Source organism: Pseudorca crassidens, chromosome 9 (assembly GCF_039906515.1).
Source record: "Pseudorca crassidens isolate mPseCra1 chromosome 9, mPseCra1.hap1, whole genome shotgun sequence".
Classification (NCBI taxonomy): Eukaryota; Metazoa; Chordata; class Mammalia; order Artiodactyla; family Delphinidae; genus Pseudorca; species Pseudorca crassidens.
In genome coordinates, this window is record NC_090304.1 from 53,797,605 (window position 1) to 53,820,127 (window position 22,523).

General features: G+C 51.9%; 2 protein-coding genes and 1 long non-coding RNA gene across 17 annotated transcripts in view; 1 reads left to right on the forward strand and 2 right to left on the reverse strand.

The window, feature by feature from the left end:
- Nucleotides 1–2,857: 2,857 nt before the first annotated feature.
- Nucleotides 2,858–16,097, reverse strand: KLHL35 (kelch like family member 35). Of its 8 annotated transcripts, none has more exons than XM_067750371.1 (10): nucleotides 15,785–16,097; nucleotides 15,139–15,348; nucleotides 14,635–14,726; nucleotides 12,386–13,264; nucleotides 11,144–11,328; nucleotides 10,563–10,681; nucleotides 9,730–9,918; nucleotides 8,132–8,320; nucleotides 7,017–7,201; nucleotides 2,858–3,629 (listed from the first exon to the last, which is right to left on the reverse strand). In XM_067750371.1, the coding sequence occupies exons 3-10, from the start codon at nucleotides 14,682–14,684 to the stop codon at nucleotides 3,425–3,427; spliced, it is 2,001 nt and encodes a 666-aa protein (XP_067606472.1). In that variant the 5' UTR covers nucleotides 14,685–14,726; nucleotides 15,139–15,348; nucleotides 15,785–16,097; the 3' UTR covers nucleotides 2,858–3,424. The 8 variants fall into 8 exon arrangements, with proteins under 8 accessions (XP_067606472.1, XP_067606471.1, XP_067606470.1 ...); XM_067750370.1 differs by having other exon boundaries at nucleotides 15,139–15,374; XM_067750369.1 differs by having other exon boundaries at nucleotides 15,139–15,377.
- A 3,601-nt stretch (nucleotides 16,098–19,698) lies between these two features.
- Nucleotides 19,699–22,523, reverse strand: part of GDPD5 (glycerophosphodiester phosphodiesterase domain containing 5) — an 89,702-nt gene continuing 86,877 nt past the window's right edge. For all 8 annotated transcript variants that reach the window (XM_067750378.1, XM_067750380.1, XM_067750379.1 and 5 more), the window contains one exon: nucleotides 19,699–19,847. In XM_067750378.1, coding sequence (XP_067606479.1) covers nucleotides 19,699–19,847 — 149 coding nt within the window. The remainder of the gene's footprint in view (nucleotides 19,848–22,523) is intronic.
- LOC137230626 (uncharacterized) overlaps nucleotides 19,845–22,523 on the forward strand; it is a 40,006-nt gene continuing 37,327 nt past the window's right edge. The window contains exon 1 of the long non-coding RNA XR_010946190.1: nucleotides 19,845–21,881. This is a non-coding gene — a long non-coding RNA (uncharacterized lncRNA). The remainder of the gene's footprint in view (nucleotides 21,882–22,523) is intronic.

Genomic DNA, 22,523 nt, shown 5'->3' on the forward strand with positions numbered 1-22,523 from the left:
GAGTAGTGGTGCTGGAAACAGGTTAAGACAGTCCTGGTCATCTAGAATCTTAGTGTCTAGTACTGGCATTGCCAGTCAGTTCTTTGCATATTTGATCAGGTGATCTTTTAAATTTATTTTCCTAGTGAGTTTTCTGCAAACTTAAAACTGGAGGTCAAGTCTGTCATTCAGTAGTGCTGTTAACATACCACCAGGTGGTGCTGTAACAGGAAGGGTGCACCAAAGTAGCTTGGGGAGGGAGAAGTAAACTCATGAAGTGTAACACGTGCAGAAAAGTATGCAAATTATTAGTGTGCAAGTATGCAGCTTGAATTATCAGTGTGAACACCTCTGTCTACCCATTACTCAGGTGGAGGAGGGGTTAAAGTAAGTGTTAAGTTACTTAAGAAAATCACGTAAGATGTAATGTAGCGCTGACATGAGCATTCCATAATCACAGCTCATCAAGAAGTGCAAACTACCTTAGAGGATGTCATCACTACCACCCTGAGATTCCCAGTGAATGATTTTTTCAGCCGTCCTTTTCTTTGCTTCACTTCCTTTGAGGTTCAGGTTTCCAGGTGTGCATCTGATGTCTAACCTTGTGGCCAGACTCATGCCGTGGCCCCTCCCCTCAGTAGGCAAGGTGTTGATGCTGGTCAGCCAAGACCATGTTGTGAAATGGCCTTGGGACTGCCTGGTGGGAATAATGGCTGTTGGCAACATGGAAGCAAGTGCTGAAGCCTTCCATGGACTCTTCACCAAAAGATTATTGTTAGGCTCTGAAGAGTTATTAGGTTCTGGTCATTAGGACTCCTGGCAGCTGGTGATGGGGGCCTCAAAAGCTGGGTGCTGATTGAACCACTTGCCCATCAGGCAAGGAAAGAACACCTGCTGGCATGGGAGAGTGTGGGAATAGGCCTAAAGGGCAAACAAGGTTGGAGACCAACAGCACTGTAGAACCAGGAAAGGCACAGGAACTGGTGGGGTCCAGATGATGGTTAATTTTAGGGAGATGGGTTCCACCCCCAGACAATCTGGTTTTGCAAACCACTGTTGAAAAGGCTGCTATAACCCACAGCAGAGTGGAGGCTTGGGGCTGGCACACCCTCCCATCTCCCACCCCAGGTCCGCTAATCTCCACTCCTAGTTGGGAAATGAGGCAAAAGCTGTGAGGGTGTCAGCACAGTGAGAGTGGAGGATACCTTTCCCTTGCAGAGCACTTTACAAAGGAGACTCAAGGGGTTGTGGGGAGAAACTGGGCTTTGCAATCAGAGATCTGGGTTTAAATGCTGGCACCAGCACTCATTCACTGAGAGGATGCCTTTGGACTTTTCTGATCCTCAGTTACCTCACAGGGCTGTTATGGGAGTTAAAGGAGATCTAAATATCAGTGTGTTTCCCTACTATGTGTCATTTATATCATCTGGAGACAAGTTATAAGCCCAGGCCTTCAGGTCAGTCTGTCTGGATTCAAAATTAAATCCACAACTTTTAGCAGTACAAGCATGGGCACATCAGTTACATACCTGTGCCTCTGTTCATCTGCATGTTTTTAGCAGTGCCTGGCTCATAGCAAGTGCTCAGTAAATGCTAGCTGTTATTACTACCTACTTAGCATATCTATCCTCTTGGAAATCATTAATAGCTAACTTCATGGTAATGGATTCTTCCCCATCCTAACTGTAAGGGCCCTGACCACAGGGGCCATGCTTTCTGCTTCTACAGGGGAGTGGGCATAGCTGGGCAGGTATCACTAGCCCCATTTTACATGGCCTTTTTCTGTGCCGTGTTTCATTTAGTGATTGTTTCTGAGCTCCAGTGTGGCTACGTATAAATGAAGCTGTTGTATGTCAGTAAGGCCTGTCAACATCAGACCAAGAAAACATTTAGGTATCGTTGATAGTCAACATTTTCTGTCTCTAAAGATAGTTTTTCTTAACTATTTTCTCCCTAAGAGACATGAGGTCTTGACATTATTTTATGAAATGGCTATTAAGCCATTTCTCTATTTGTTACTAATCAAAGCTACATTTATAACTTGATAAGCAGCATGACCATGGTGAGGAGATTATTGTTATAGATTATTATATGCCCTGAGCCTGCTGTGGGTGTATTATTTAATCTTCCCAACATCCCTGTTATGGGCAGATTCCATTACTAACTTCATTTTATAGCAGTGTTGATTAACCCATGCAATACATCTTAGGAAAATACAGTTTGACCCTTAACAATGGGGGCATCAGGGGTGCAGACCCTGACTTAACAGTCAACTCTGTATATGCGGTTCCTCCATATCTGCTGTTCAGCATCTGTGGATTCAACTAACCCCGGGTAGTTTAGTACTATAGTATTTACCATTGAGAAAAATCCGCATATAAGTGGACCGGTATAGTTGAAACCCATATTGTTCATGGGTCAGCTGTACTTAGACTGTTTCAGAGAGATTACCACTTCTCATTTGAGAACAAGTAACATGAGATCCTAGATTGGCAACAACTTATCCCAAACTCTTGTTTCTACAACAACAAAAAAGATGGAGACCTGTAGCTCTGAAATTCAAATGAAACCACACTTCTGCTGCTCAGTCCTGTATTGCACTAATAGTTCAGCCGGCCAGGTGCAGCTGGGCCTTTGTCCTCTGGTGAGGACAGCTATGATGGGTTCATCCTGCCCTCACTGGCAAGCCATTGACTGCCCCCATGACGAGCTTGCACCCGACAGTCCTTTGTGTGGTGAACCAGAGAAGCTGGAGCCATTAAAATCCAAAATTGCCTAGAGAGAGGGTAGGGCTCCCGTAACCTTTAATAATGTATTTGCTTTACAGGGGGAGGGGAAGGGAGAGCATAGGTACTGTAGGGGGGCTGCTTTCCCATCAGGAGGGGGACCAGAGGAAATGGATCTTTTACTCACTGATTTTACCCTTAATATACCAGAAAAAATAGCCATCACTATTTACCACCTGGGCCCATAAACACCCCCCTTTTATATTTTAAGTCACTGTAAGAATAAAGGAATAGTGAAAGTAAATTTTATTATAAATTTTAACAAGTATCCAAAATATTTAAAATTTAGCAAGTATTAACAGCATAACAATATACTAAAAACACTGGATTGTAAACTTCAAATGGGTGAATTTTATGGTATGTGAATTGTATCTCTGTAGAGCTGTCATATATACATATATTTCTATGTGTATACATACATATACATATATGAGTTATAACAGCAAACAACTTCACACTTTCATTGTCTAGAAGGATATATACCCCAAATGAGCAATGTTACTTGAAGGCAGTGAAATGTTTATCAGCTGCCATGAAGTGAAGGTATTTATCTTGTAGCTGCTCATTCCAGATTTCAAATACATCTCTAATAAGCTCTAGCTTCTGGGGCTTTTTTGGTTTTGTTTTGTATTACACTTGGCTTGTCAACATGCAGTGCCTTAAAAAATTTTGGTTGGGGCTTCCCTGGTGGCGCAATGGTTGAGAGTCCGCCTGCCGATGCGGGGGACGCAGGTTTGTGCCCCGGTCCGGGAAGATCCCACATGCCGCGGAGCGGCTGGGCCTGTGAGCCATGGCCACTGAGCCCGTGCATCCAGAGCCTGTGCTCCGCAATGGGAGAGGCCACAACAGGGAGAGGCCCGCGTACTGCAAAAAAAAAAAAAAAAAAAAAAAAAAAAAAAAAATTTGGTTGCTTATAACTTTGTTGAAGAGAGGATAGCCATTTTCTTTGCTTCATAATTTTAAAACATTTTCACTTTTAGATTTATAAAGGTCAATTCAGATGACCAATGAATTTTAAAAATTTCTACAGCATCTGTTTTTCTCCACTCATCTTTATGTACAGCTGCCTTCAGCTTGTCTCTATGAACTGTAACAAACTACCAAGTAAATTTGGGGGCATAGTCATCATGAAAGATACATACTGTCACATTGTCTTTGAGCAAAATGGGATAGTCCAGGTTTTTGTCACAAAGAATTATGTGATGAAATCTTTCCTCTTGAACAACTTAATACAGTAGTCCCCCCTTTTTTGCAGCGGATACGTTCCAAGACCTCAGGGGTTACCTAAAACTGCAGATAGTAGGGAACTCTACATATACTATGTTTTTTCCTGTACTAATGGGTGGGTAGCATATACAGCATGGATATGTTTCAGATTTATAAAAGAATTCAACAAGTCCATATAGTGATTACAAAATAGAAAGTTTTATTCTATTATGTAAGAAGTAAAGTTCTCCTTGTTCTTTGAAAGCCCGCTAAGAAAGAATTACAGTCATAAAATATCAATCTTTACAAATAGATCTACTCAAAAAAGAAACTCAAAAATTAAATTTGGGTTCATCGTTTTCTGATTGCATACCAAGAGTTGTCTCTGTTCTCAGCCGGTGAGAAGATGGCAAACCCGTGTGTGGCTAAGGGGTCATGGACTTGTCTGGCTTCCCTCTGAACTGAATGGTAACAGTTCACATTCAGCAGGCAGCCTGGGGTGCCAGAGAGCAGTGGACTAGGAGCCAGAGGGATCCTCTGTATATGGTCTCGGTCTAACCAGTAGTCCTTGTAATTAGGACACGTGGCTGTCACCTTTTGCTTGTGTTCCTGTGAGCCTCACTCACCAGGGACAAGCACCATGTCTCATCAAGTCGGAAGCCCAGAAGGTCAGGGACAGTATCCTATCAAGCTGGAATTTCCCACGTGGAAATGATGTTATCTCCTGCTTCTAAACAACTGCTTTGCTGTGCCCCACACCATTTTCTCAGATTAGCAGAGGCTGCATGGAGGAAGCAGACTTTGGAGATAGCTGGACCCGAGTTGGAATCCTGGCTCTGCCACCACTCACCAGCCCTGTGACCTTAGTTAGCAGGTCACTTCACAACTCTTGAGTCTGTTTACTCATTTGTAATCGGAGGTGGGAGGTGGGGAGGGGAGCAGTAGTAACTACCTCACAGGTATTATGAGATAGAAATCCAGGAAACCTTGATTTAAGGTATTCAGTGGAAGGGTTTGTTCCAGTCACTGGAGGACCCAGAGATGAAGGTGACACCTTTCCTGCCTCAAGAGGCATCCTATGGGTGTGTCAGGAGAGACCAGAGATGTCACACGAAGGCCTGGCCATATGTCAGGTGATGGAAGAAGGGCTGATAAGGAAGGGGTACAAGGAGGGAGTGGTCAGCTCTTGGGTGTATGGTGTCAGGTCTGCCCAGGCAGACAGAGCAGCAAAGGGCATTGGCACTTGCATGAGCAAGCACTGGGGCACAAATGGCCATCATGGGGGAAACTGGGCAATCTGTCTGGCTACACAGAAGTGCTGAGCCTGGGTAAGATGCCCATGTCTCTGGGGAGAGCTTGCCCTGGATTTGCCCCTACCCTTTCCACTCCGGCTTTCGCCTGGGTAAGCAAGCAGTACAGCACCTTTGCTTTGTCCTGGGTGTTATGCATGGGGTGGGAGCAGGAAGGCTCTGAGGCTGGGCCTCTACTCCACTCCCCTCCCCCTCTGCCATTATCAGCTGTGTCCAGATGGTCACAGGCTCCCTAATCTGGGATAATCGGAGGGTAGGAGCTCAGCTGGGACCCGGGCCTTTATGCTGCTCTGTGATGGGTCAGCCCCAGCTGGAGAGATCCTGCAGACAGGGCCCTGGGGCTTTGGAAGATGGCTAGGGGCTTAGTGCTGGCCCTGTGCTGGAGGAGATGGAGGAGCAGATGACAGCTCTTCAGAAGGCAATCTGAGTGCAAATAAGGGGAGCCCCAGGTGGGGCCTGGCTAGCTCCTCTGGGCCTCAGAAATACAGGCACAGAATCTGAACCGCTGGGCCTTGATTCACAGAGTCTGTGGCATCAGTCCTTTGTTCCCTCTCTTTCTACTGAGTTCACCCCTCCCGACCCAGCAGTTTTATGTTGCTGCCCTTCAGCCCCAGACCAACCCAGGCGCTTATAATGGCATCAGGAGCTTGTACCCCACGTTGATGTTGGGGATCTCACACATCCAGGTGCAAAGCTGGGCTCGTTGGTGTCTTAGAGGCCTGTGGCTCTGGTGCCCACTACCGGGGGCCTCCAGTTTACTGCGAGTCTTGACCCCCGAGGCTGCTCAGGGTTCTACAACTGTTCTGTTTTGTTTCAGCTTCTTTCGTGAGCGGGGGAGCCCCACCTTGGCCCAGGCTTCTAGCAGTGACCCTGGTTTGTCATCCTGGTTTTAAAGCCTTTATCCCAGAATCTGAATTTAGAAGCTTGAGCTTCTGCCTTACGTTTTACAATTCTGTTTCTGGTCCTCAGACATGTTTGCTTACTTACAAGCCTATGCCTCAGTTGTCTGGCTTTTAATTTTATCTATCATTGCTATAGGTGTTTGAATTGGAGAGGGTGGTTTAGAAAGGGAGAACCATCCTGGCCAGAAGTGTCTCATAGATTCTAAAGCTTCATGGAATCTATGAGTCATAGATTCTGCCTCTTACTAAGTATGTGGCCTTGGGTGAGTCTCCTTATCTTTTAAAATCAGTTGCTTCTCTGTAAAATACAGATATTAGTAACTAGCTCACTAAAAGGTTTTTTTTTTAAGTGCCGATAATCTGAAATTTAAGAATAGTGACAATTCTTGGGAGGAACGTGCGAAGGGATGGGTTTGGAAATAGAGGGGCCTACAAAGGCATTTCTTAAGCTAGTGATCTATGTCTTAAGCTAGGTCGTGGGAACACATTTATTTTATTATGATTCTTAAACTATACAAAATATATTCTTTTTATGCATGAAATATTTCATAATTTTTTAAAATGTCCACGCTGCTATTATGACGGTAAATGAGGTAATAACATATGAAGGTGTTTTGTAAAGAGTCAAAGCAGGGAGCAGATACTGGGCATTACTTCTCCAGGCAAAGGAGGCTTGAGCTGGAACACAGACCCAACCTTTGAAGGAGGTTTTATTTCTACAAGAAAAGGGGCAGTAAGCTAAGAGGCTGTTTACACCGAGCTGCCATGAGGGGAGCAGTGGTGAACCTGAGTTCTCCCTCCCCTCCCCACCTCCTGGTTCAAGTATGAGTCACCTGCCCAGGCTCTGGACGATGGTGACGCAGCCATGGGAGCTGGTGCAGCGCTGCAGGGATGGCTGGGCCTCCACCTGCCCACTGCTGGGGTCAAAGGTGAAGATCCTGTCGGTGCTTTCCCCATGATCATCCCGCCCGCCAAGGATGTGGACTTTCCCATCACACACAGTCACGCCACAGCTCTCCTGGGTGGACAGACAGAAAGACAATTAGCTATAGGGTCCAGCCGGGAGCTCCCTCTGTCCCTAGCTGGCCAGGCCAGACAACAAAACCTTGACCCACAGAATATGAGTAGGCAGTCTGGAAGGTAGAGAGGTAAGAATTGGGTGGACCTGACTTCAAGCTCTGGCTTGACCCTTACTAAATGAATGGCCTTAGACAAGTCACTTCACCTCTCTGGGCCTCAGTTTCCTCATCTGCAAAGTAAGAATAATAATAGTACCTTCTTCATAAGGTTCCCTTAACAGTTAATGAGATTAAGCATGTAAAGCATTTTACATAGTGCCTGAAATACAGTAAGCACTCCAATAATAATTACCACCAGACTCAGAGAAGCCAGAAATCTCAGGCTCTTAGAATCACTGGAGGTCAGAACTGGCAGGGATCACCAATCCATCCATACCCCTATATAGTCTCTTTGGAGAGGGAACAGAACAGTGCCGGGAGGCAAGAAATGCAGGGGTGGAGCGTCCAGGGCCTAGACCTCCCTTCTCTGATATCACTGAGGCAAGGGAAACTTACCAAGTCCCCTCTCCATTCTCCCCCCTCCTCCAACAGTAAGCTACCACCTGGTGGCCTACAGATCAGGAGAGACTGCAGGGTCATTGAGACCAAGCCCCCCATCCAAAGCTATAGCACTTGGGACTGGGGTTCTAGGTTCTGCCTTACATGGCTTTAACTGGTGGCCTCAACCTCTCTAAGGCCAGTCTCCTTATCTTTGAAGCCCAAGGCTGATTATCACTGTGGGACAAAGCTAGAGAACTACCGCCTAGTAAAACCGCCTAGCATGGAGTCAGACACAGGACTCACTACCTCTGAGAACCAGATCCTTAGAAGTGCGTTTTTACTCCTAAATGGAACCAGTGCCAGGGCTGTGCCCAGGCCCCTCCACTTACCACAGGGCTGGGGAGGACAGCTGCCTCCCCCCAGACATCCATGCCAGGGTTGTAGGTGAAGATTTTGCTCATGAGGCCCCCAACCACATAGATGGTGTCCTCCAGGGCAACAGCCTCGAGACACCGCTGCGAGAAGGGCGCTGGTGACCGCAGGCTCCACTGGTCCTCCTTGGGGTCAAAGCACTGCACCTGAGAGGAAGGAGTGGCAGAGGTGAAGCCTTGCCCCTCAACTGCCCTGCTGCCCACACCTCCTATCTCTCTCGGTCAAGGGGACTCATTCAACACATATGCCTATGTCCACCAGGCCTGAGCATGTGTGTCTCCCCTCAACGTGTGCTCAGTCTGGTTCCACATTCCAGCTCCTCCCCCTGGACTCCCGTTGTCAAAAGCCTCTTCATCTTTCAAGGTCCAGGAAGAGGTCTGTATCCCAGGAGGTGGAGATACCATCTGCATGGGTTCTCAGAGCAGGTCCCCCATGGAGATGCATTCCTGGCTGCATATACTGTCAACCCTCTTCCTCCCTGGTGTGCTGAGGTCATGACCAGATTCCAGCTGGGATGTCTCGCAGCCCCCATTTCTATAGCTGTCCACAGGCCTCCTAGGCTCACAGGTGTTTATGACGCCTACAATTTCTGAGGGTTCATACCTGTAGTTGCCTGCTCACCTTACTCCCTACTTCCTCAGTTGTGTCCTTGGAAACCCCCAGAATGGCCTATTCATGTCAGTGCTGCACAAGAAGGTGCTAAAGGGCATTCCCCCAGCCAGCCCAGGAAGGTGTGCTGGGAGTGGAGGGGGAATGAGGAGGGTGAGAGATCCTAGTTTGGGAAAGAGTCAGATCTCAGGATCACATGCCTGTGAGGCCATCAGGGTGGGGAGGGAGCTGCCACAACGAAGATCAGTTTTTATTCACAGAAAGCCTAAATGTACAATAGAAAATTTGGTAGACTGTGATTCATCCACTCCATTGACTGTTACACAGACATTGAAATGATGGCTGTGAAGAGTTTCTAAGCATGTAGAAAGTGCTTATACTTGGAACAAGAAAAAACAGAATACAAAATTTTACTAAAACTAAAACAAAAGCAAAAGTCAACTCAGAGGAAGCTTAGAAGGCATTGCACCAAATAATGGTAGTAGTTATCCTTAGGTGGTGAGATTATGGATGATTCTTTTTTCTATTTCTCTGTTTTCTAAATTTTCAATAATGAGTGTTTTTTTTTTTTTTTGGCCACACCACGTGGCATGTGGGATGTTAGTTCCCCGACCAGGGATCGAATCCATGCCCCCTGCAGTGGATGTGCAGAGTCTTAACCACTGGACTGCCAGGGAAGTCCCAAGTGTATTGTATTTTGGAATGGAGGAAAAGCATTTTAACTAGTCCCACCCTTGTCCTCACTTAATTTTTTAGATCTCTGAAACCCATATGGCACCAGCCCAAGCATTCGGGTCCAGACCTACTGTGTGACCTTTGGGTCATCTCTGAATTCATTTCCTTGCCTGAAACATGGGGATGACTCCTCAGTGCGTGGACGAGGACATGAAAGGCCCAGCTCTGCGCCAGGCACACAGCAGGCCTCCACCGCCCTCTCCCAGCTCACCTTGTTGGTGTTGACGCCGTCCCGCCCGGCGCCCCCCATCACGTAGAGCCGGCCGGCGCAGGGTGCCACGGCAGCTGAGCTCACTGCCTCTAGGAGCGGGGCCGCAGCAGCCCAGGTGTTGGAGAAGGGGTCATAGCGCTCTACGCTGCACAGGCGCCGCAGGCCGTCAAAGCCGCCCACCACGAACAGCTGTGGATGAGGGGGTCGCCAAGAGTCAGGGCTGTCTGCGTCTCGGCCCCACAGCCTCTGGCTGTGTGTGGAGAAACTATCCCACCAGGGGCGCATCCCAGCTCCTGGCTCCGCGTCCTGACTCCCCATAATTGAACCTCCCTTAGCAGATTTTCCTGTACTAACCGGATGATACTGGTTTGTAGGATGGGTGTTGAATACAGATTAGATCTGTAAAATAACTGGCACCAAGTTGATGCTTAATAAAAATACCTACTAATTTCTTAAAGGTTTACCACCTTACTTAAGTGATCCTAAGAAGCACTTTTATTTGCATTTCTGAATTAGGGATGTAGCTTGCAAAGATAATTGGCAGATTTTTTTTTTCCTTTTTCTTTTTGGTCTTAAGTGGCAGAGTCAAGATTCAAACCGAGGCTCGTCGGCCCCAGAGCGCACACCCTTGACCACCTGCTACTAGGCTGTACTATTACAGTAATTACTATCATTATTAGCATTAGCATCATTATGCAACTTTGGGCAAGTCCTTTTTTCTTTTGGGGGCCTCAGATCCCTTCTTACAGGGAGCGGATTGTAAAGGGACTTCCCCCCGTCAGTCCATAGATCTCTACCTTGAGCCCAAGGCAGCAGCTTCCGGGTGTCCCTACCTGCCCCTGCACGACCGCCATCTTGTGCCTCCACCTGCCCTTGTGCAGTGAGGCCACCTTGATCCAGGTGTGCAGATGGGAGCTAAACATCCACACATCACGGCTGTTGATGTGGCCTCCTAGGGAGAGAGAAGCAGCTGTTGTTCCCAGGCCCTCTTGCTATCCCCAGGAGAGCAGGGACTGTGTTTTATTCTCTGAGCCTCTAGGGCTCGAATCTCAGGGCGGGCACCATCCACTGGTATCAAACCGATCTTTGCCACTGTCAAGACAACAGGGGAAATTCTTAATTTCCCTATAAAATTGGGTTGTAATGGGAATTAAATAACTAATGTAAGCTGCTTAGCATAATGCACAGCACATGCTAGGCTAAAGAGAAGTGATGAGTACTAATCTGAGTTGAAGTCAACATTGCAAGGGTGGAGTCACACCGGTGATTGGCTCTGCCGTACCACCTCAGCCAGTAACTGTAGGTTATCAGGACCGATCTGCTCCTATAGCCTGGTTGGAGGGAAGAACAGAGGGCGGCGCACGGGAAGTGATGAGCCAATCCTGTGGGACTCCGGCTATGGCTCCGCCCTCACCAGAGACGTAGATGTCATTGCGGAGAGTGCAGGTCGCGAACTCTGAGCGCGCGAAGCCGGGCACGCTGGGCAGTGGGGTCCAGCGTCGGCTGTCGGGATGGTAGGCGTCGGCGAACGGCAGCTTAAGGAGCCCCTTGCGATCGCAACCGCCGATGACCACGATCACTTCAGCTAGGTCCATGAATCTGGCGTGGGGACAAGCCCAATGCCGATTAACCCACACACGTGTTTCAGCCCTATTTCACCCGCTCATGGACTGCACTATATGGTCCTGCTGCCCTTCCGTGCGCTTCTGCTCCCCACCCTCCGCATGCTGGACTCTGCCACTTTCAGCCTCCCCTCTGGCTATTGAGGGGAAGAGGGGCACTACTCCTTACCCCATTCTACTGACCTCTAAGTTACAAGAAAAGAATCTTTACAGAGTCCTTACCCTTACCTAGAAAAATCACCTTGTTTAATCCTGACTTTGGCTTGCAAAAGTCATGTAGCTGTAGGAGACAGAGGTGGAATTCAAGCCCAAGTTGGTGTGCCACTAACTCATTCTCTTCACCCTTTTCTGACCTCCATCGTGGACTAATTTTGCTGTGTCCCTCCTCCTATAACCATCTCCTAAACTTATCCCCTAATCACTAAATCCATTGAACCAGGCTACACGCCCTTTCAGCAAATCATTCTCCCTCCCACTGACCCCACCAGAATTTCCAAACCCTTTAGCCAATTCCTACCTAATTCCTTTGACAAATATTGAACATCTTGCACCAGGCCCTGAGCTTACTGTTGGAGATACAGTGATGAGTAAGACAGAGTCTGTCCCTTATTCCTGTGAGGGTGACAGACCATCTTGACTACTCCACCCAAATTCTTCTGGTCTGGTGTTCCAGGGGTGGGAATAAGCCTTTCTTTTTTTCCCCCAAGCCCTGCCTATTTATGCCCCTTACTAGACTGTGCTCCCTGAGGGTAAAGGGTGTTTCCAAATCACTCCTGAGTCCGCACTGAGGCAGAATGTGCACGAGATGTGAGATCCCTGCATTTCCCCCATTGGACTGTGAACTCTTTAAGGACCCAGCACCAAGCCTATGAAATGTCTGTTGTATGTATGACAGTCTCATTCAAGAGGCATGATCAAGTGATAGGATTAAAGGATGATGGCGGACTGAGAGAGCGGTTGAACAAGGGAATAACATAGGAAATAACGCAGGGCAGGAGGCAAGGGGCAGCTGGGAGGGAGGGGGCAGGGCGTACCTCCGCGGCCGGGCCCGCAGTGTGCCGGTCTCGCGGCCCAGGATGAAGCAGGCACGGGCCTCTAGCAGCAGCGGGCGGCACTCACCGCAGGCCTGCAACAACTCGTCGGCCTCTACCTTCTCCAGGAAATAGGCGGGCGCCAGCAAGGGCAGGCGCACGTGCTCCAGCAAGCGCCGCAGCTGTCCGCGGCGGGCTGGCGGGTCGTGACGCACCCAGCGCATGGCCGCTTCGAACACGGCCTCCTCGTGCGCCACGCCCAGCGCTGGGTCGGCCAGAAGCGCTGCCACCTCGTCGGGCGTCAGCTCCAAGAAGTCGGCGTGGTGCGCCACCTCGGCGAAGGCCTGGCGCAGCACGCGGCCGCAGCGCTCGGCCAGAGAGGCGAGGGAGAAGGCAGCGGCCACGCGACGCAGCGCCAGGCTATTAGCGGCGCGCAGGCGACCCTCGAGGAAGCGCGCGCAGGCCTCGCGCAGGCCTGCCACGCCCAGTCGCTCGGCCAGCGCCAGCACCGCGGCCGCTTCGTCCTCCGCGCGCAGCCGCACGCCCGCTCCGTACAGGTAGTCGAGCACCACGGCCAGCGCCGTCGCCACCGCTGTCCCGGCAGGGCCCGGCGCCTCGGGTACCACGGGCACCATAGCCAGGCCACGCTCTGGCTGCCCAGCCGCGAACAGGCTGCGGAAGTAGGTGCTGCCCGCGCTAAGCGCTGCGCGGTGGCATGGGAAGTCGTGGCCGCCGGCACGTAGCACCACGTCGGTGAGGGTGCCGCTCCGCCGATACGCATTCAGGGTCTGCAGGATGCGCTGTGCGTGGCAGGACCCCGTGCACGGCTCCTCGGAGCCCCAATCCAGCTCCGGCTCCTCCGGCACCGGGCCCTCCAGCGTCCTGCCGAGCAGAGAACACAGACCGCGTCGTCGGCAAATCCACCTGGCTGGGGCCCGGTTAGAGGGCAGGAGGCCTCTCACCCACCATTCCTTCCGTTGGTTCACTGGTTTACTCAGGCAGGCGCGCATTATCTTAACTAGTGTGCTTTCATTCATGCAACCACTCTTCCTTCCGTCCACCCGTCGAGATTCCTAATGGCCTCAATGAGCTAGTCCCAGCCTACCTGAAGGTCTAGACCCTGTCTTAGCTGTACCACCTCCTCCTCCACTTACCCAATCAGCCATACTGCTCTTTCTGTTCTTCAGACGTGCTAAGCTTTTTCCTATCAGTATTGGCGGGAGACAGATGGCATGCTCTCAGATGGGGTAACTTAAGGAGATTCTAATAAAGGAAGGATTTACAAAAGCATAGACAGTGTTTTGGGACTCCCACAAGGGATAGAGCAGTGCCATGTGGCTACCAATAGCAGGGAGACTTTACCTCCCCAAGGTCTAAAGGCGGAGGGCTGGGAGATTATTGGAACCTGCACAAAATATCTGTATAAGGAGGGCCCTCTGACAGGAGCTGTAGCCTTTGGTCAAGGAATTCAATCGACCCCACAGAGATCCAGTATGTGCGGGGGGTATAACTCTACCCCCATCTCCTCACCCCGTCCACTCTCCTTGGGATCTCCGACAGGTGCTCCCTGTTGACCACACCCTGATTATTCTATTTAATGTCTGCCCCTCCCCAAGAGTACAGGATCTGGCCCATAATAGGTCGAGTGAATACATTAAGTTAGTATTTATTGAGAGCCTTTTCTGTGCCAGTCAGTGAACAAGACATAGTCCCTGCCTTCCTGGAGCTCGCAGTGTGGCAGGGTCCCATGGGGAAGTACAGAGCATTAGGAGACTGAGAATGATAAGTAGCATTAGCCAGGTGAAGGCAAGGGAGTGGAGGGAGGAAGTCTCCAGCTGAGAGAACAGCCTGTGCAGAGGCCCAGAGGGAAAGAGGACATGAGGTTAGAGCCCAGGCTGAGAGGGAAGTTGACCTTTTTCGTAAGTTTTCTGTTCTCAAGGAAGCCCTGTGGGGGAGTGGAAAGAGCTGGCTCCAAGGACTGATCCGGGTGCTAATCCTGCCTGTGCCCCTGACTCGCTGTGTGACCTGCTCAAGTTACTCCCCTTCAGGTTCCTTATCTAAAATGCGGTCATAATGCCTCTCTCACATGGTTGTGGTGACTTGTTGACTGTGAAATGGAATGTATGAAAAGTGCTAGGTATACAGTACAAACTCAACAAGTGTTTCCTTACATGTTTTTACCCAAGAGGAAGGGAGCACACCACATGTGTTAGTTGCTTTTATGTACATAATTTCATTTGACCCTCACAAACCTGAAGAGTTTCTTTAGACTTCTTCCCCTCTTCTTTTTTGAGTTTGTCATGAGGAAACAATCACATAGATGGAACCTGCCCTTCAGAGGTTGCTGTGAGGATCAAAGGAGGGGTGTTTGTGAAAGGGTTCTGTAGCCTGAAGGGCTGTAACGGATTGGTTATGATTTGGCCATTATGAACATATAGCTTCTGCTTGCATACTTCCAGGGACAAGGAGTACACACCTTTATGTAGCAACTTACTCTAGGGGAGCAGACCTCTGCTCTCTGCTCCTTGCTTCTCCCTCCATTCTCCTGATCCCAGCTGCTCTGCCTTCCCTGAGACTGCTTTGCCCTGGAGGTCAGATCTTGCCCAGGAGTCAGTCTGGCTTTCACTGTTTATGCCTGGGCCATCCAGTGTGGTGAATCCCCTGTCTTAGCATCAGAGGAAATGAGCTTCCTGATGGGCAGGGTCCCAGGAAGTTAACTACATTGCCCAAGTAGAGGGGCTGGGCCCTGAACCCACCTGGCTGTAGACTCTGCATGCCTAGCGGCTCAGCCACACTTGCCAAGGTTGGGGTGTATCCCAAGGAGCAGCGCAGGACCACCGGAAGGAGTTGATAGGGGTCATGGGAGCATGCTGCCTTCATTCTATTTTCCACTGGCTGAGGAGGCAGCCCACTCTCAGCTGACATCCAAGAGGGCAGGTCTCATCAGCGTCAGGTGGGACTTCTCTCTGCAGAGATGTCCCGGCACAAGGGGCTGCTAGGGGAGAGGGAGGGAGTCCCCTCCTGGGGAGTGCGCCAGTACTTTTTCATTCATTCTCCTGCTGTCTCCTGCACTGGGCACTGTGGACACACTGGGACATCAGACCCAGTTTCCACCCTAGGGATTTCCAGTCTGGGGGCCGAAGGACAACCCATTGGAACATGAAAGGTAGGGATTTCCAGGCAGGGCTTGATCTAGTTTTCTCTTATCCCAGCTAAGAGTCTAGGCACCTCAGGCCAAGGGTGCTGACACAGACTGAGGTACCCAGCCCCTAGAAGTTGACATGCCACCCTGTTTCTTTTTCACAGTCACACATACACCCACAAACACACATTCAGACTTGTAGACATGACAGAGCCAGGGGGGTCCTGCATCCTAAGTCCCCAGATGCACCTGGCACTTACCTGGCCATGACCTCTCCCAGGCTCTCTGCAGCTGCTGCTCGTGCACTGACCACTCCTGTTTGTCCTGCCGCCCTGCACCCCTGACAGCCTGGGCGCAATGTCCCTGCCGCTCTGCCTGGACTCCCGCTCAGGCTCAACTGCAGGAGGACAAAGGGAATGGACGCTGACGGGGGTGGGGGGATGGGGTGGGGTGAGGGGGGAGGGGGAGAGGAGAGTTAAGGGGGAAGGGGAGGAGGGGACACAGGGCTTTTGTTCTACTCTTGGATCAGCCCTGGGAGGGGGAGAAGGGAGGACCCAGGAGTAGGCGTGGGATTGACTGTGTGTGCAACTCGGATCCGTGTGTCTGGATTGGGGGTGACCTGGTGCTGGTTGTGCCCCTGAGTGATACATGGATGTGAGGGTGTGTGTGTGCGCATGCAGGCGTTCCAGGGTACCTGTACGTGCGTGTGGGAGTGCATGGGGACGTGGTGACTGTGGCATCGGGGTGGGTGTGATTGAGTAGCTGTAGGTGTGCCTAAGAATGTAACTGCACAGCTTAGAGGTCTAGGTATCCCTCCTTCCTCTGTGACTCTGTGCTCTGTGTTCCTGCTTGACAGCAGACGTGTCATTGTGTGACTTTTTGTATCTGGTTATATGCATTGTGTGTTCCTGTCTTTGTGTCAGCATCTCTCTATGATCATTTCTGTGTGTGACAGGGGTCTGTCTGCGTACACCGGGGGGCTGTGTCGTGTGGACTGTGTGTGTGGACAGCGTGTGGTCCTGGGTCTGTGGTATGGTATGGCTGAGGTGTTTTTCCCTCGACAATGTACCCACCGTGGAGGGAGCACAGTGAAGTGGGCATGGTGGTGCTGGGCCAGCCTGGTGGACGTGGGGAGAGAACGAGGCAGCTCTGGGCTGGCCTGGAGCCAGAGGGAGGCAGCTCCATAGGCTGGTGTCTGTTCACTTGCTGCCTCTACGAAGGGCCATAGGGCCTGGTGTCTGTGGGGCAGGTGAGGAAATCTGCTTTCACGGAAGAGGGCAGCAGTTTGGGAGGAGGATGCCTTGATGAGAGCCCGGATGGGCACAGGGCACCTGGGAGGTGGTACTGGTACTGCCGGGATTCTCTGTGCCGCTCCAGGCAGATCACTAAGTCCCCCTTAGCTCCAGCTATTCATCTTGGCAGGAGCAATAGTCTAGTCATAGTTCCTGCTCTGCCTGTCTTACTGAGGTGCTGTGAACTCAAGAGGGGTTTGTAAGTGAAAGCCATCTGCCAGGTGGACTTGGTGAGGCTGGGATCCTGCAGGAACCGCCCCATCCCCGCCCCTGGCAAGGCTTAGAAGTGATGGGAGGGGTCACTGTGATGACGGCCAAGCATGTGTCCTGAGGCCTGGGGGAGGGTCTGCTCTGGGGACTGTGTTCCAGGGAATGGTGTATCCTGCTTCCCCCTAAAAAGGGATTGTATATATTGCTGTATGTTAAAGGATGTGAGAGATTTGGGCACCTAAATACCTGGAACAGAGGGGCTGAGGGTTCAGGGAGGGCCCTGGCGAAGGTGGAGGCTGGGCTCGGCCTGGAGAGGCCTTACCCCCTAAGGTCCAAGGGAGGAAGCAAGGAGTGGGTCTGTGGAGATGGCAGTAAGGGAGAGGCCCTGTCTCTGGTTTCCCTGTTAAGGGCAGTCAGGCTGTCCTCAGTAGACAGGGAGAGGTCACGAGGAGGGCATTGGGAAGGTGGCCTTCTCAGTAACTCCTCAGGTCAAGGGACACGAGCCAGGGTTGACCACAGGCTGTGGGCTCAGCTGAGGGTGAAGGGCTCAGCTATCGGCCTAGCTGGGGGATGGCCTCCATCCTCCTTCCATTGTTTGGGGTGAGGGGAGACCGCTGGACTGCCTCTGCACTGGGGAGTGGAGGGGTACAGTGTAGGGCCCTGGTGAGAGTGGGATGCCGACAGGCTGTTCCACTCAGAACTCCCAGCCCCTTCTCCCTGCTTCTGAAAGACCCTAGGATGACTCAAGTTGCCCAAGTGTGGCCAGCCAGGAGCCTGGGACATGCTAGCCAGTGGACCCAGGGGCACTGACTGGACAGGGAGGGGCTACCATGAAAGATTGGTTCTGTTTTCCTGGGCAGGCCTGCCAGACACTGGAGAGGAGGTTACTGGGGCATTTGGGTAGGGCAGTGTGCCCCACTGCTGGCCTGGACAGTCCAGGTTTCACGTACATTTCTTCATGCCCAGGGAGAGCCGGGAGCTGACCTCTGCCCCAGGAAGGGAGCACTTGGCAGATGTTTGAAAGGGGGAAAGGAGGGTGAGTCCCCCGATAGTTCCCAGCGGGGCAGTCCTAGAGGTTAATGTGGGGGGCCCAGTCTGGGTTCCAGCATTAGGAGGGGTTTCTTTTCCTTTCCTCCCTGAAGGCTCCAGACCCCAAGAATTCTATTCAGAAGGCCCCTGTTTGGAGAAGAGACACATCCCTTGGCTCCCAGGAAGCACCATGTTTATTTAATGTAGGATGAAACTGGGGTTCAGCCCCCTCCTTTCCCCTAGGACACACCCAAGACCATGCAGACTTTATGACAAAGATGGGATTTACAGACCCCTTCTCATGGAGGGCAGAGGGCAGAGGTCCAAGGACTGAAAGACAGGGGCATCTGTGGTCCCAGGGGCTGTATTTTGGCTTTCAGCCCAGGTGCCCCACTGTGCCAGGAATGGGAATGGGCCTCTTCAAAGCTGAACCTCCCCCATGGGGGAGAGGCAACTCCTGGCTGAGGGCCTGTCCCTCCATAGGCCAGGGATCTCAGAAAGCCTCCATGTGGCCACGAAGGGACCTGCTCGTCCCACTGCCCAGTCCTACATCGGACCAGGGAGCCCTCCCCATCTGCCTTACCATTCCCAGCTGGTTACGGAAGGCACACAGCCTGAGTGGGATTCTGGCTCTGCCAGTTCTAAGCTGTGTGGCTCCGGATGGTCACTTTACCTCTGCAAGACTGTCTCCTCCACCACAACATGGGGACACTTGCCCCCAAGCCCAGTGCTGTTAAGGAAGCCCCAGTGCCATGTGATGCAGGGGAGGGGCTCCACCACCCTGCCACTCTCCCATTCATTTCTGAGAATGGTTCTTCCTCAGTCATGGGACCCGAATTCCAAACCCAGCAAGCTCTGTCCCCACCCTCCCACTGACAATTCAGATATGACAAGTGTCAAGATGGCAGCTTTAATCATCTTGGCCGAGGCCCCTCAGGCTCCTCTGCTGAAGGCCTCCTTGGCCACATACCCACCCCTGACCATGCCATAACACTTTTCGCAGGTGGCCCCTGCCCTTGGCCACTGACGTGGGAACCTGAGGTCATGTCAGTCTGTGGATCTCCTGGGTGTGGATCCGGCAGTCCCGAGCCTGCTCTTGCCACCTCCAGCTGCTCCTAGGGGATATGGCTCGGACCCTCTCCTGGGGCAGGGCCAGCGGCAGCAGGAGGCTGGCAGGGGAGGAGTGTCTCCACCACTGTAGCAGGCGTTGCTCCTGGGCCAAGCTTCCTTGTGCTTTGAGACTGATGGAAGCGCAGACGTGCTGGGGCAGAGGCCTAGCGCAGGCCCTTGAGGCAGGAGAAACAGAGAAGGTGGTTTCCTCACAGCACAGACAGGAGGACAGACACACGTGGGCACACGCAGGCTCCACGTCCTCCACTGCCGCAGGGGGCACGGCATGGCCCAGTGACCCTTCAAAGCTTCCCGGTCAGGATGCAAGGGAGGGCCTCAGAGAGTGGACCAGGTCCCGAGCCCCAAACTTCCCAGAAAAAGGAGCCCCAGGCCCGCAGGGTCATCTGAGAGGCTGACGAGGGGCTGGAGCCAACAAGGAGACTGTGGAGCCAGCTCCCAGAGCGTGCTTCTTCCAGCTCTGTGGGCTTCCCCTGTCTCCACATGAGGTACAGGCTGGACAGACGGGTCTTCAGCTAACGCCCACTCCGGTCTGTGAGGGTCGTGGCGCGGCTGCCGCTCCCTTGGGGGCCCATAGGGGAGGTGGTGCTGTTGGCGTATGTGTCATAACTGTTGTCTGAACATACAGAGAGCTCATCGGAGACCTCCATGCCATCGCTGATCTCTGTTGGGCCAGAAGGAGGCAGAATGTGAGTGCAGGGAGGAGAGGAGTGGATAGATGGCTGGCAGATGCGGTGGGAAAGGGTGGCCTGGAGCCACTCCTGGTCAGCCACTAGGAGGAATGAAACCTCGGGTTTCAGGTATGCTATTGAGCTTGGCATTCAAGGCCCTTCTCAGTCTCTGCAAACACTGTGGTCGCACTTCAGTCTCCTCTCCCTGGAGCTCCACCTTCCAGCCACAGAAAACTATCTGCACCCTCTTAAGCTTGGCACGCTTTACTCTCCTCAGGGCTTTGCACATGTTGGCCTGTCTCCTGGGCATGACCTCCCGATAACACTTCCTTTTCTTAAAATCTGGCTAAATTCTTCTCATTTCTGTTTTTGCCCCCAGGCTGGGATGGGGCCTCCTCATGACCACCCTGTTCCCCCCTGCCCCACCTGTAATGTCACCATCTATGGCCCCCATCGGCTGGAGTACTTCAAGGACAGGGATGAGGTCTGGGCATCAGTGTCCCCAGTGGCTGGTACAGTCCTGGACACACAGCAGAGGCTTAGAAAAGGTCTGCTGAGGGGAGCTAAGCACACCCCAAGGGGACTCAGAGCACCTTGGTGGGGCTGAGGGTTCCTGGAGAAGACCTCTCAACCAGGAGTGGGCAGCAGGTGAGGCCTGCGGCGACTCTTCAGGGCCAGTGATGAGAAGGTGCTAGGTGAATGAATGGCCTTTGTCCCTACAGAGAGGCAGGGGTCAGGGAGGTGCAGAACCTGACAGGCCGAAGTGCTGGCTTCCTGCCTGCCATTCATGCTACCCGCCCCTCCTGACTTCCCTGGGCCAGGCACAGTACAGGAGCCTGGGGACTCCTCCTTCCAGGAGCTCCCCAGTGTTGCCAGAGAGCTGTGGGAGGCCGGGGGAAGCCCTCCAACCCCGCTTTGGTGCTCAGGGAAGGCTCCCAGGAGAAGGAGGGTTTTTGAGCGAGGGTAGGAGGAATTAAGTACCCCAAAGGCAAGAATCTGTGTATCCTCAGCACCTAACACAGGGCCTGGCATGCGTCTGTTGAAGGAAGGGCTAAATAAAAGAGTGAATAAATGAGTGGATGTTCACACAGTCGCTGGAGCCAGCCCCACTAAACCCACAAGCACCCCCCACTGGGCTCTGGTTCACTCGGGCAGCATTTACCAAGCACCCGTCTGGGCCAGGCGTGGCACTAACCCTCACAGGTACTCTGTGAGGGGGAGCTAGCCCATTTTACAGAGGAGGAGTCTGATGGTGAGGGAGGTTAGGTAATATGCTCTTGTTCACACAGCTCGGGGGATAAGCTGGGATTTGAATCTAGGTCCATCTGGCTTCTAAATATCTCTCAAATCTCTCCTCTCCTGTTTCCATTCCCACAATTCCCATCTGAATTATTGGTTTCCTTGCCTCCAGCTTCCCCTTCTAACCCACCCTCCACACTCGTTAGAGACTGAATTGTGGGGAATTCCCTAGCAGTTCAGTGTTTAGGACTCTGCACTTCCACTGCAGGGGGGCACGGGTTCGATCCCCGGTCAGGGAACTAAGATCCCACAAGCCCTGTGGCACCAACAAAAAAAGAAAAAAAGAGAGAGATTGAATTGTGTTCCCTCCAAATTCGTATAGTGAAGTCCTAAACCCCAGCACTTCAGAATGTGACCCTCTTTGGAAATAAGGTCATTGCAGATGTAATTAGTTAATATGAGGTCATTAGAGTGGGCCCTAATCCAGAATGACTGGTGTCCTTGTAAAGAGGGGAACTTCGGACACAGAGATGCATCTACAAGGCAACGGGAGAGGCCAGGACCAGATCTTTCCCTCACAGCCCTGCTGACACCTCGATGATGGACTCTTAGCTTTCAGAACTGTGAGACAATACATCTGTTTTTAAGCCACCCAGTTTGTGGTACTTTGTTACAGCCCCACTGTAACAAAGACAAATCTGTCTGTTACCCTCCTCGTCTTTCAGAACAAAGCCCAAGCTCCTGACCACACACTTGAGGCCGAAGTGCCTCCCCAGCGCCATCTTGGGGTGAGTCAGCCAGAGGCCCTGCCTTCGAGCCATGGCAAGGAGTGCTCCCTCACTACCTCTGAACACATGCTGTTCCTGCCTCGAATGCCCTTCCTTCCCTCTGCTCGCCCAGCCCTCACCTCAAACCCGTCACCCTCCTACCCTTCCTTCCCATTTCAACTACATCACCTCCTCACAGAATGGGCCCCAAAGCCTTCCTCACTGCCCCAGGGAACTCTGAACCCCTCTCTCCTCCTTGTACCCCACTCTGGCTCAGCACCCCCATCTATTAGAGCTCAGTGACACCTACCTTTCCATGTATTTGTTTATACAGCTGCCTCCTCCATCAATCTGGGAATGTCAACAGGCAGCAAGCAGGGGTGGAATCAACGTTTGTGGGGTCTGTGTATGAACCAGCATGGCAGGATGGGCCTCCAGCCCTGCCCCCACCCCTGCATGTCACCCTTGCCCACTACCCCTGGGGCTGACACTGAGCCACAGGACCTGGAGTTGAGGGCTGCATGTGGACGGATATGCATTTCCGTGTGTGTGTGTGTATGTGTGCCCCTGTACCAGTGTGAGCGTGAAGCTAGGTGGGTATACTTATGTCTGTGCCGTGTCCCTACCTGTATGTGCTGTGTGTGAAATGTGTGCACACACACC

Bases quoted from the DNA above. Each gene is read 5' to 3' on its own strand.
- KLHL35 (XM_067750371.1), bottom strand. From the start codon at position 14,684: ATGACAAACTCAAAAAAGAAGAGGGGAAGAAGTCTAAAGAAACTCTTC. The intron at 11,329-12,385 runs GTACGCCCTGCC...TCCCCACGCCAG, and splicing joins CTGCGGGCCCGGCCGCGGAG to ATTCATGGACCTAGCTGAAG. The intron at 10,682-11,143 runs GTGAGGGCGGAG...CTCTCTCCCTAG, and splicing joins CAATGACATCTACGTCTCTG to GAGGCCACATCAACAGCCGT.